Source organism: Pteropus alecto, unplaced genomic scaffold (assembly GCF_000325575.1).
Source record: "Pteropus alecto unplaced genomic scaffold, ASM32557v1 scaffold53, whole genome shotgun sequence".
Taxonomy (NCBI): Eukaryota; Metazoa; Chordata; class Mammalia; order Chiroptera; family Pteropodidae; genus Pteropus; species Pteropus alecto.
The window spans coordinates 3,183,719-3,195,828 of NW_006434366.1; the positions used below are offsets into that span (position 1 = coordinate 3,183,719).

Below are 12,110 nucleotides of genomic sequence, written 5' to 3' on the forward strand. Positions count from 1 at the left end.
CCGGCTTCTTCCCGCTCAGATTCTTTTGTTCCTTTCCTCCTGACGCCGTCCAGCTGTGATTTCACCTGCCCTCTGATCGTCTCCAAATTCTTTTATTATTTTTTATTTTTATTATTTATTGTTATTTATGCCTACAGCACCTGGTCTTCCTAGGTGGTCTCCCATCCAAGTATTAACCAGGCCCAACCCTGCTTAGCTTCCGAGATCAGACATCGGCCTTGTTCAGGGTGGCATGGCCGTAGACCGTGGACCATGGCTCCACTGGGGCACGAACCCAGGACCTTCTACGTGTAAAGCAGACTTGCTCACTGCTACACTATGGAACCACGTCCCATCTCCAAATTCTTGAAAGGACAGTTTGTGCCTATGGCTTCTCCTCCTTTACTGCCCCTTCGACCTTTGAACTCTGACCCCAATTCCCAGATGGCGCCCTCTTGGGGATCTCTGTGGCGTTCGCTCCCATGCCCCTCCCCTCGTCATTCCCCACTCATCCCGCCCCACGTGTAGACTTGGATATTTTATTTTTGGTGTATTCTTTTCTTCCTCATTAAGCCATTTGACATCTTCTGCCATTTAACTGCTTCCTGCCTTTAGGCCATAGGTGTGGAATCGCAGGAGGGGCTCCGAGCAGGTGCTGCCATGTCCCTCACGGATGCTGAGCAGGGGGCCGCGTGGTGAGCCCAGGGCGCTCCGCCCATCCGATTTCGTTCCTTGCTCAGTGGCTTCATCGCCTCGGCCGGCCCAGGTTTTGGGTGCTCTACAGTCGTGCCGAGACCCGAAGCCCGAAGCCAAAGAGAACCGAACTTTAGTCTATTCATTCCTTTAGTTCCGCTTCATTAGTATGCGAAAAAACATAAATTTACGAAAAGTTTTTTTTAAACCCCAAGGATAACTTGATTTTTTTTCGTTTGAAAAATGAGATTTTTCTTTTATGTTTGAGGATTTCCATAAAAGTGTTGGAAAAAAAATTTAAGTCACTAAAATAGAAAAACTGTTCTGCGTTTACTATCGTTCAGTTCGTTTTTCCTGTTGTCCCTCCTCCTCATCAAGGCTTTACACTCCAGCTGCGTGTCTGTGACAGCGTTGCGTGGCAGACTGTCTGACCTGCCTTTGACGTGCCATTTACTTGCTGGCTGAAGAACCTGTACAGTTTTTGCCTTACAATTCCAGAGACCGCAAACCCTTTTATTACAAACATGCTTGGTAGTGAATTGACGTTTTCTTTATAAAAAGAAGTCCCTTGAGAGCTCTGATGACAATGGCTGAGCTTAAGGATAGAATGGTGAGTTGGAGGGCCTGGTGGAGAGGACACAACGGGCTCTCAGCACTAAGGGACACTGTGTGGCGCACGTAGCTCAGCTCCGCTGGGGCCTTACGCTGGTCTAATGTCATGCTTTCGAAGGTCTCAATACCATCTACCCCTGCCCCTCACCCCAATCAGATACAGATTTGATTTATGGCCAAGACTCATCCATTAGGAACAATTTTACAGCTTCTCTACCATGTGACATGTATAAACTTCCCTCAAGTTTCTCAACTCCTCTCGAGAGCTCAGAGCTGACAATGTCTCTTTCTTTCATTCTCATTTTAACTTTTACATTGGCCAAATTGTATCTTAACTGTTGGGATGAAAATTAGTATTCAGACTTGGAAGTGACAGGTCTTAGTGCATTTCTGTCCCAGAGAGATTTGCTAAGCGAGGTGAGTAGTGTGACAGCAACTTTCCTCTTTGTGTCCGTAGGTCGACGCCTTCCCCCCCAATGCTTACGGCTTGTACAATGTAGTGGGCAACGTGTGGGAGTGGACCTCGGACTGGTGGACCGTTCACCACACTGTTGAAGAGACGTTCAACCCGGTGAGCCCCCTCCCCAGAGTACCCAGGCGCCCCTCTCCCAGGCACCCTGGCGGGAACTTCCTGCGTTTCTGGGGGTACCTATGTGCCCTTGGAATTAACCTTGGCGTGTCCCCAGGGGGACATGAAGCACATGTCTATTACTTCAACCTGAAAGCATCATGTACAAGTGTCTGCGAGCATTTCACATGCTGCTGGGTTATGATGGCAATAGTCATTCGAGGGAATCTGCCTATCACTTTAGAAATTCTGTTCAGTCTCACCAATTTGATCAGGGTGAGAGATAGAAATATGCAAACTTCATTAATGTTTTATTAATAACTGGTGAGATTTGCTAGATGGTATTTATCAGGTAGCAAGTTGCCCGATTTTTGATTCATCGAAATTTGGATCAAGGCGCATTCTTTGGCGAGAATGAGAAAGGGTACTTCCTGGGTGGACGCTGAGTCAGGAAGTCGAGTCATTCCGTGATTATTTCCCAAATTCACAGTATGTCAGTTCAGTGCCTCACATACCTGGGGAATCTAAGATGGCCACGGGCGTCTGAGTTTTACCTGATCCAGTGTGGGAACAGGATCAGCTAGCATACTATGCTTCCTGCACCACACTCTGCGCTCAGGGTAGACAAAAGTGGACACACTACATGGATGTGTGTACAGAAAGTACTTCCTTTAAAAAGAACATCTCTGAATAAAGTTTTTGTCGTGTGAACAGGTTGGGGCAAAAACAGCATGTAAAAATCCTATCTCTAGCAAACTAGATATTCATAAATTAGATTGAAGAATGTATATTTATACCGAAATCAGCTCCCTGGGAACTTGATTTGCTTAATTTTAAACCATAACCTTTCGAAAAGGCACAAAGGATAAAGATAACATCCTTCTTTCTCTTTTCAGAGGAGGGTTAGACAGCTCAGAGTGATTGAAGAATTTGTCAGACTCTGTGCCGCAGGCCGTTTTTCGGAAAGTGGGGATAAATTCGTTTGAGTTTCTCTTCACAGCATAACATGTGGGCTGCTCATGAATAATCTAGGGACACAGATCTGCTTTCTTGGGTGCAGAGGAAAAAGCCAAGTTCTTCAGAAACTGTCACTTCTCCCTCATTTTCTGGCAGGGCCAGTGGAAGTGGCGGTCAGAGACGGCCCGTCTCTCCAAAATGATGAGGTTTGAACATCTCGGTGGGTTTGTGGTCGGGAGATGCCATTCCTGACTAGCCTTTGCTGTCAGAATCAGAAATAGAATTTGTCCCTCTCAGAGAAAAGCATCTGCCAGCTTGGGAGGGGCCGCTCCAGGCGTCGGGGTTCTGGTGAGTTGCAAATCTGTCTATCTGCCCATCTGTTGTCAAGCTGAGTGCTCGCTAGCTCCCAGTTTTATAACCGCTTGTTTTTCTTTGAGTTTACAGAAAAATCCACATCAAGTTTACCCGTTCCAGGCTTTATCTTAGAGGTTGTCCTTGCTCTGTAAATTATTCTCACGTAAAGTTTCTCTTTGTCGCAGTGGCCTCGTTTGCTTCCCGATTCGACTGTGATAAAATTCGATAGTTTTGAGAACCAAACCCCAGCTCCCTAGAAAACTCACTCCCCATCATTCAGATCTTTACAGCTCTCCTCCGTGTTCAGTACCGTAGCCAGCAGATGAGCCGCGGCCATGTCATCCGGGTCACTCCCTCCCTCTCGGTGCCCTGTTGTAGCTAGAACCGTCTTCACAGAGAGCAGGCCTAACGCTGTCACTCCTGTTTAGAATGCTCCAGTGGCTTCCTGTCTGAAGAATCAAGTCCAGACTCTCAGAGCATGACTCGTGAAGCCTCAAATAATTTAGCCCTCTTGGAGCTCTCTTTAGCCATATCTTTTTATTCTTTTTTGAGCATCTAATTGTGAAATCTTAAAGAAATTAAGAAATATACAGAGAATAATATAACGTACCTATGTACCTACCATTTAGACTTAACATATCTTAAGTTTATGGTATTTACTTTATTTCTTTTAACCAAAGAAAAAGGACAAAACTGTTCTCCTGTTCCACACTTGGTACTGTCGGTATTTTTAATTGAAGCTGTTCCGGTCGACGTTGTGGTTTTTAGTCATCGTACTTTAAAATCGGCATCCGATAACTCTAATATCCGGCTACCCCGTGGTCTGCTTCTGTTGTCTGTTGTTGTTCTTGGTTTTCAGTCACGTCTGGTTTTCTCATGTGCCTGGTGATTTCTGATCGAGTACCAGGAATTATGTGAAACATTGTAGGGATTACTGAGATCTGGATGCTGTGATCTTTCTTTAGAGAGGATTTACCGTGGCTTCTGGAAACTTCTGTTTCAGATTGGCATATGTTTATTGGGATGATTCGAAGGTGAGCTTCAGCCCCTGTGAGAGCTAGTCTTTTTCCCAAAGAAAGGATGAAAACTTAACTAGGTTTACTAAAAAGATTAATAACTCTGCAAGAGATGTTCCATTTCATTTCCTGCTAAAAGATTAAGAATCTTACAAGTGGTGTCCTGTATCAGTATTACAGTGAACCCCCAACCCCTCCCACCCTAGCCCCACATTTAAGCTCAGCGTGTTCACCAAGGCCTCATCTCTTCACGCTGGGCGTCGGGAAAGGTTTTACCTAACGTTTATGTATTTTCCAACTCATTAATTCTCTTCTTTAAAATTTTTCACATCCAATAGCCCATATTCATAAACACTTTTCCTGAAGTGCAGCACTCTGAATCAGAGTGCAGTCATCATAGATTTTGGGGGGAGAAAACGCGTGGGCTCTGTAAATGTGAAGGCGGCCGCTTCGCCTTCTCCCTCTAGCCTTCCGATTACTTGTGTAAAGTGTATTTTGAGTTCAGAAGCAGAGCCGCGCCCGCATCCTTGTGTGGGAGCCCCGCTTCACCCCCGCTTCACCCCCGCGGCCTGGTGCTCGGGGGTGGGGGTTGGGCAAGCCGGAGGGTTTATACTTTACAGTTACGGTGTTTTGTCTTTTTCCTCTCTGAAGGGCTCCAAGTGCTTTTTCTCTCTCCCTGACTTTCCCTTTCTTTATTTCTCACATCCTCAAAATGTTCCTGATTGTGTAAAAGCGGGCATGTGGTCCCAGTGTCATCACTCAGGGTCATTCCTGGAGGTCATTCCTGGAGCGGAGAGCTGGCATTTGATGTGCAGAGTCAGGATCTGCACTCCAGCTGTGTTTTGAAATGCAAAACGCGAAAGGCTGCTCACTTCCCTATAGTATTTTATCACAAACTGCATACGTTAAGCCAGGAATTTCTGGAACTGTTATAAATATGAAAGAGAATTTAAGAGATGTGAATTGCTGTAGAGTGCAGCGGCTTCTTCCGCAAGCAAGGGAGAGGCAGTGAATTGTGCTTACGGCTTTTTTATGTCTTGAGATTTTAAATCAGTTTCCTGTCGTTCTTACCTTCCTCATCTCTTATTTCCACTAAATTGTTCCTTAGAATTATTGATTTGTACCTAACATTCGACTTATTAATGAATTATAATTTAGAATTATTGATTTGGCAAGTTGGTTTTTGTACCTAACATTCGACTTATTAATGAATTATAAAGTTATGTAGTGTTATTTTCCATTTCTGTAGCTATACCATAGTTTATGCCACAGTGTGACTCATCTGTTCTTTCCCTGAGGATCTGGAAGTAAAACTATGTTAATTGAGAAGAGAAAAATAGGACAGTAAAATCATCTTTTTTAACAAATTGTTCTGAGGATTTTTTATGTGGCTACGTGGACAGATTTCTAACATAGATGTATACATATCCTCATGTGTGGTTTCTGTGTAAGTATGTGGCTTTATCCATTCAGCGAAACTTATTGGCAGCCTGACGCATGCCACTCATGCACCGGCGTCTGGGAATCCAACAGAAGTGACCCCTGTGGAGTCAATCAAACACACCTCATTTCACACATTTGCATATGTAGGTATTGTGTGTAAAGAGGAAGTATAGCATGATCATTAAAAGCATGTAGTTTTGGAGTCAGACCTGGTACCCTAGCTTGGCCTCCTACGTGCCAAATAACCTGGGACAAGTGACTTAGATCATCTGCTTTCTCATTTATAAGTGAAGAAATAGTCATACCCCTTGTGGAGTTATTGAGAAGTTTCAGCGAGATGCCACAAAAGAAATATTTAGTGTAGTGGCTGGTATGTAGTAAGCACTTGATAAATCTTAGTTATGACTACCATGTTTTATGCGTAGTGAAAATCTAAATACAGTAAGTCAGCAAGCTATGAATGACACCTCACTTTGAAATCTGGTCCGCGGAAGGCACTTACTCTGGGCTCTTTCAGGGATGCGGAAAGGAGATTGGCCATCCGGTTAATTAGCATGCAGCTGTCAATAACAGCTCTTTTCCGTGGAGGGTCTTGACCTCCTACTCATGGAAGTAAACACTGCTTCTAATGAAGCGGCAGAATCAGGCACTTAGCACTGGTCCACTTTCACAGTGTCCAAATTAAAATCTTGGCAGTCTTTAAGTGTTCTTTGAAAAATATGTTTAACTACAAATACCATTTGGTATCAGCTAATTGCTTATTCTCTCTCATAACTTGCTAATGAGTTGTCACTGAAGGATGCAGAAGATTGGAGTGGGAGAGAGTGTGCTACGTAGAATCGTCAGGAAGATTCTCACATCGGTGCTGAGAGCCCTGTCTGGCTTTGCAAACAGGACTGATTGAACAGCTTTACACCGTCATTCTGAGAGAGGGACGTGACTGCATCTGGAACAGACCTTCGGGCACATGTAGTCCGCACCTGGGATGTGGTGGCTTGGTTGCAGTTGACCCAGAGGTCACCTTTCTTTAGGATGATGCTATAGGATACATCATGGCATTGAAACAGACTAACTTCTCTATACCTCAGAGCCAGTCCATGTGGGCTGGGTAGACCGTGGGTGTTCTTTTGTGTTGGACATCAGCGTGCTAAGTTTTTTGGAGGCAAAGGACCCCTGCACTACCAGAGGCCCATCCCACCTGGCTGTGTCCAGCCGTCAGCAGGTGAGGGGGAGGTGGCCTTGGTGGCGGAGATCCAGTCTGCTACTTTTTTCCTCTTAATAGTTGCTTCTTCTGTGGTTTTGGCATCATAGATGTTTTATGGCCTTTTGTTGAAAAACTACCATTTATTTGCACAGTGATGATAGTCCATGCCTCTGAAACAGATCGTACGTATCTGCCTTTGTGTAGGTCAGAGTCGTAACCGTTTTCCTGGGACCGCACTGCTCTTTCTTCTCTCCTTCCCGAGAAGTTGGATAGAGCGGCTGTAAAAGCTGAGGCCCATGGCCACCTCGCGCCCACGGGGATGGCTGCTGTTTAAAAAAGTAGAAGGTAACAGGCGTGGGTGAGATGTGGAGAGATCGGAACTGCGTGTGCTGTTGGCGAGAGTGTGAAGTGGTGCAGTTGCCGTGGAAAACAGCGCAGCGGGCCCGCGACAAACTGAACAGAGAGCTGTCTGAGCCAGCAGGTCCGCTCCGGCTGTGTGCGCCCAAGAGCCGACGTGCGGTCTGGAAGAGATCCGTGTGCACGCTTCCTCGCAGCGTTATTCACAGCAGCTAAGACGGGCCGAGGGCTCACGGACAGGAGGAGGATGATTGTGGTGTCTGCATACAATGGAATGCGATTCAGCCTTTGAAAGGAGGAAATGCCGACGCCCGCTCCACCATGGCGAAGCTTGAGGACATTATGCTACGTGAGACAAGCCAGTCACAATGAGATTCTGAGAGCCGTCGAATCCATAGAGACAGAAAGCAGCACAGTGGTTGCCAGGGACCAGGGACCAGGGACCAGGGACCAGGGTCTGGGGGTGGGCGGGGACGGGGAGTTACTGTTTCGTGGGTAGAGTTTCAGCTTTGCAAGATGAAGAGTTCTGGTGATGGACTGTGGTGTTGGCTGCACAGCAGTCTGTGCTCAGCGCCACTGAACTGAACACTTAACGTGGTTACGGTGGTAAGTTTCATGTCATGTGTATTTCACTGTAATGTGAAAAACAAGTCCAGATCTTTGAATGAGACACCGGAAACAGGCTCGTGTCGCTCAGCGCCCGCCTGGGCGTGGACCCGCGGGAGGGCAGGGACGGGTCCACCGCCGGGGGGCGGTGCAGACAGGACCTCGCAGGGGCGCTGGTGCGGCTGTGGCAGGTCACAGCGAGGATGCTCCCGCCGAGTGAGGCGGGGGCGTGGACCCCGTGCTGGGGACACCCCTGCCTGGGCCCAGCTGCCGGGCCTTTGCGGTTTTCCCACTGGTACTTTCTACCTGTGGTCCAGTGTAGGCCATGATGTGCTGTTATGTTGAGGAAGTTTAAAGGGCTGGACTGTTTGTGCTCACAGCACTTCTGACACCAAATGTGGGGGGACTTTTCTGCATCAACAGTTGGTTTCCAACTCTCTGGACATCAAAGGGGTGTCCTACAACTTAGTTCAGTTCTGACACCAGCCATCCAGGTTAGTGTCAGACGCCACAGATGAAGCGCTCAGTCGCACCCGTCTGCCCACGCTTCACGTTCCAGCGGCAAATGAGGTCACAGATTTGGGGCCTCTCGTGATGCCCTCCTCAGGTTTCGTAATCTGCCAGAACAGCTCACAGAACTCAGCAAAGCACTTCACTTACAGTCGGTGGCTAATTCTGAAGCATACGAGTCAGGAATAGCCAAATGGAAGAGAGGCAGAGGGCAAGGCTGGGAGTGGGGGGCCCTGGGCTTCCGCACCCCTGACAGGCGTGCCCCCTGCCCACACACCCGGAGTTCACCCACTCAGAAGCTCGCTGAACTGCCACTGAGCGGGCTTTTAAAATAGATGCACGATTAAGTGAGCACGATTGAGTAAATCATTCGGCGTTGGTGATTGAACTCAACGTCCAGCCCCTCCTCCCTCCTCAGAGGTCAGGGCCCAGGCTGAAAGTCCCACGCCCTCTGATCACGGCTTGGTCGCTGCCACCAGGCCCCGTCCTGACCCTGGGAGGAGGGGCAGATGGCGGGTGGGAGGGCGACAGTGACAGTGGCCGAGGGGGCCTGCGCTTTCAGCCTGTCTGGTGACGTGTCATTTGGCAGAGCCCATAAGTGGAGTGGTGAGGTGGGCTTTGCAGGGAGATGCAGGGAGAGTAAGTGTCGGGCCAGTGATGTCACTGAGGGACACGAGGAGATGGGTGACGGTGACGTGGAACACACCAGCACCGTGTCGCCTCGAGGGCACGTCTGCCAGCAGTCTTGCAGAGACTCAAAGCACTTTGTACCCACCTGATGCTGGCTCACTGGGGTTAATGGCGGCTGTAGTTCACTTTGCGATGGAAGGAAAGGGTGCTCCCCACTTACCGCTTTCTTTCTGGGATGTGACTTTCCTTGGAGGTTTCTGAAAACCCTTCCAGAATACTCAGGGGAAGGGGCGACCTGACAAAGCAGGTCTCTGAGCTGGAGCCGCTGCTGCTGCGGTATGTGGTGGAGACCCCCAGACCCCGTGGCTTTGAGCCGGTGAAGCCACGACAGGCGTCCGCAGCGTCACTGTAGGTGCAGTCTGTTTTCGTGGTGGGCGTTTGTGCTTTGAGCGTGGGCTTATTCCTGCGTGACATAAGCAGGCGTCCTATGCCGAGAGAACCCATTAGGAGACATACGTTTCACAAAGGACGTAGTTCAACTCTTTCCAAAAGCTAGTGAATGTCTTCACTTAAAAAAAAAAAAGAAATGAACTCTTGACTCGTCGTTCTCCTTGGATTTTAGCCATTTTCTTGCAGTGAACTTGTGAAACCCAGCAAAGTCTGTGTGCTTCAAACGAGAGCAGTGGGACGATTTATTTAAAAGATGTGATGCTGCGTCAGCTCGCGAGCAGCTCATGGCAGAGCGGCTCAGAGGAGCCCGGAGCCCGGAGCCCGGAGCCAGTCGGGCCCCTCCACTCGCTGGCTGTGTGACCTTGGCTGGGCCGCCCACCCTCTCTGTTCCCTAATTGTCCATTTGTAGAATGTGGCTGACGACCGGGCACCCCAGCATTCCCGGTTTGCGCCTGTGCCTGGCACAGCTGTTACGAGCACCCCCTTTCATTCCCAGATGTGTCCTTATTAGCACAGTAAATTCTGCCCTACCAATGCTCGAACCTGCCTCAGGAGATCATTTTGAGGATAAGATTATTAAAAACAATACCCGCTTGTAACACGTGCTCAGTAAACATTAGCTGCTACCTGTAAATTGGTCTTTTAAATACCCAGTTTTATGCATTACTCTGAAGTGAGGATCAGAGCTATGTACCTCGGGCTACGAAGGTGACACTTTTTATCGGAGAATGCAGGCCACCGCGGTGCGGGCAAGCTTCACACCGCCTCGAAGACTTCCTTTTACCCGCGTGGGTGACATGAGTGCCGGGAGGGAAATCTGGTTTCCTTTGTCTCACCGCGGGGGTCGTTGCTGGGCCCACGGGGACATCCCCACGGGGACATCCCCACGGGGCTGTCCGTTTGGTTCGCGCGCTCCCTGTGCTGTCCTTCGTCTGATCTCTAGTTTCCTTTCTCTGACCTTTGTTTGGCCATCACCTTTTCCTCTCCCCATGCTGTGTGGTCTCTTCGGCATGGATCCTTGTGCTCGGGGAGACGTAAAATCACACGGTTGAAAAGGCTTGTTTGGAGTAGTCACGGCCTCAGCTGCCCACTCCTGAAGTCCTTGGTCACGTGTGACCGCGGGTGAAAGTGAAGTGAGTTGTTGGGAGTGCGACTTTCTCCACACGTGCACCTTGGGCAGCGTCGCTGCCGAGCCTGCGAGGTGGTCGAGCTTGGTGGGTACAGAGCGGCGTGGACCTCCTCTTCTGGCACTCCTGTCATTGCCAGCTGTGTGACCTTGGGCATCCACTTATTCAGTCTCTCCGAGTTTCAGTATCCCTCATCCTTAAAATGAGGATAATGACTTCCTGCTTCCCAAGCTTATTGTATCAACTGAGACTAAGAGTTAGCATCATCTAAGCAAAAGTGGGCAGAGTTCCTTTCTTTAAAAACGGTTGAGGTGATCGAGGAGAGACTCCTTTTGGGGAGCGCGTGAGCAGAGGCTTGAAGAGAGAGAAGGTGAAAACGCCGTTCCTGCTTGTGTGTGTCTGAGCTGCCTTCGCCGTGACCTGCTTCTGCAGGACGCCGTGCCTCCAACGGGCAGCACGAGCCTTCCCTGTCATTCCAAACTCCAGGCTGCTGGAACTGGGCCTATGGGAGCCCGTGCGGTCTGACAGCTGGAAGGCTTGACGAGAAGTCAAGTGCGCAAGGGAGCCCGGCTTCCAGCCCCCCGGGGTGAGGACGCCTCGCTCTCGGAGGGACATGCCCGTGCCCTGGGTTGTAGCGTGGAGGTGCAGCCTGCCCCTGGAACCCCACTGTCCCCGGCACGTAGACCTCCGAGAAGCCTGACTCCTAGCATCTTGGGGCCAATTTTCTTCTTTTAGTTTATTCTGGCTTAAGATTTTCTCTCCTTTAATTTAAAAATTGTTTTTTATTATAGAAAAAATGCAAATACGCAAAAGTCAAGAGGATAGTATGTTAACCCCCGCATGTCTTTAGTGCCCAGGTTTAATAATTTACCATCTCATGGCTAATCTTGTTTTATCTATATTTCCACCCACTCATCTGCTCCCCTCCTCCCCAGGGTTATCTTATTTAAGCAAATCCCATGTTTTATATATTGTTACCATCTTATTTATTTTCATTTAAGAAACCAGCTTAGTTCTGGTATAATTGGCATACATTGCACACCTAAAGTATACAGTTTGATCAGTTTATGGATATACCGATCAAATATATATATATATACTGATCAAAAATACACACATACACACCCATACACCCCTATCCATGAAACCGTCACAGTCTAGGTAGTGGACAGATCCATCACCCAAAAGTGTCCTTGTGCCCTTGGTCATCCTCCATCCTGTCCCTCTCTGCCTCCCGTACCTAAGCAATTACTGATTTGCTTTCACTAGATGAGTTTGCGTTTTTTAGAGTTTTGGATAAATGGAATCATCTAGTATGTATGTATGTATTTATTTGTTTTGTGGTCTAGCCTTTTTTGCAGTGGCATAGTCTTTTATTTACTCTACGATATTATCATGCTGCTTTGGGTACCATTTTGGAAGCTGCGAGGCCCGGTCCAGGTGAGAGATGTGGTGAGGACCAGGGTGGTTACCATGGAGAAGGTAGCTGCTGTCAGCGGCCTGCTCTGCAGGTGGAGCTCAGCAGAGCAGCTGGCCGTGGGATGAGGGAGAGGGCGACTCATCAGGAGTCCAGCCTGAGCCTGGGGGCAGAGCGTGACGAGGTG

At 48.5% G+C, this 12,110-nt stretch overlaps 1 protein-coding gene and 1 pseudogene across 1 annotated transcript in view; one reads left to right on the forward strand and one right to left on the reverse strand.

Annotated features, from left to right (window-relative positions):
* SUMF1 (sulfatase modifying factor 1) overlaps positions 1 to 12,110 on the forward strand; it is a 68,708-nt gene that overhangs the window by 43,799 nt on the left and 12,799 nt on the right. The window contains exon 8 of the mRNA XM_015587168.2: positions 1,742 to 1,855. Coding sequence (XP_015442654.1) covers positions 1,742 to 1,855 — 114 coding nt within the window. The remainder of the gene's footprint in view (positions 1 to 1,741; positions 1,856 to 12,110) is intronic.
* Positions 129 to 244, reverse strand: LOC112477602 (annotated as a pseudogene).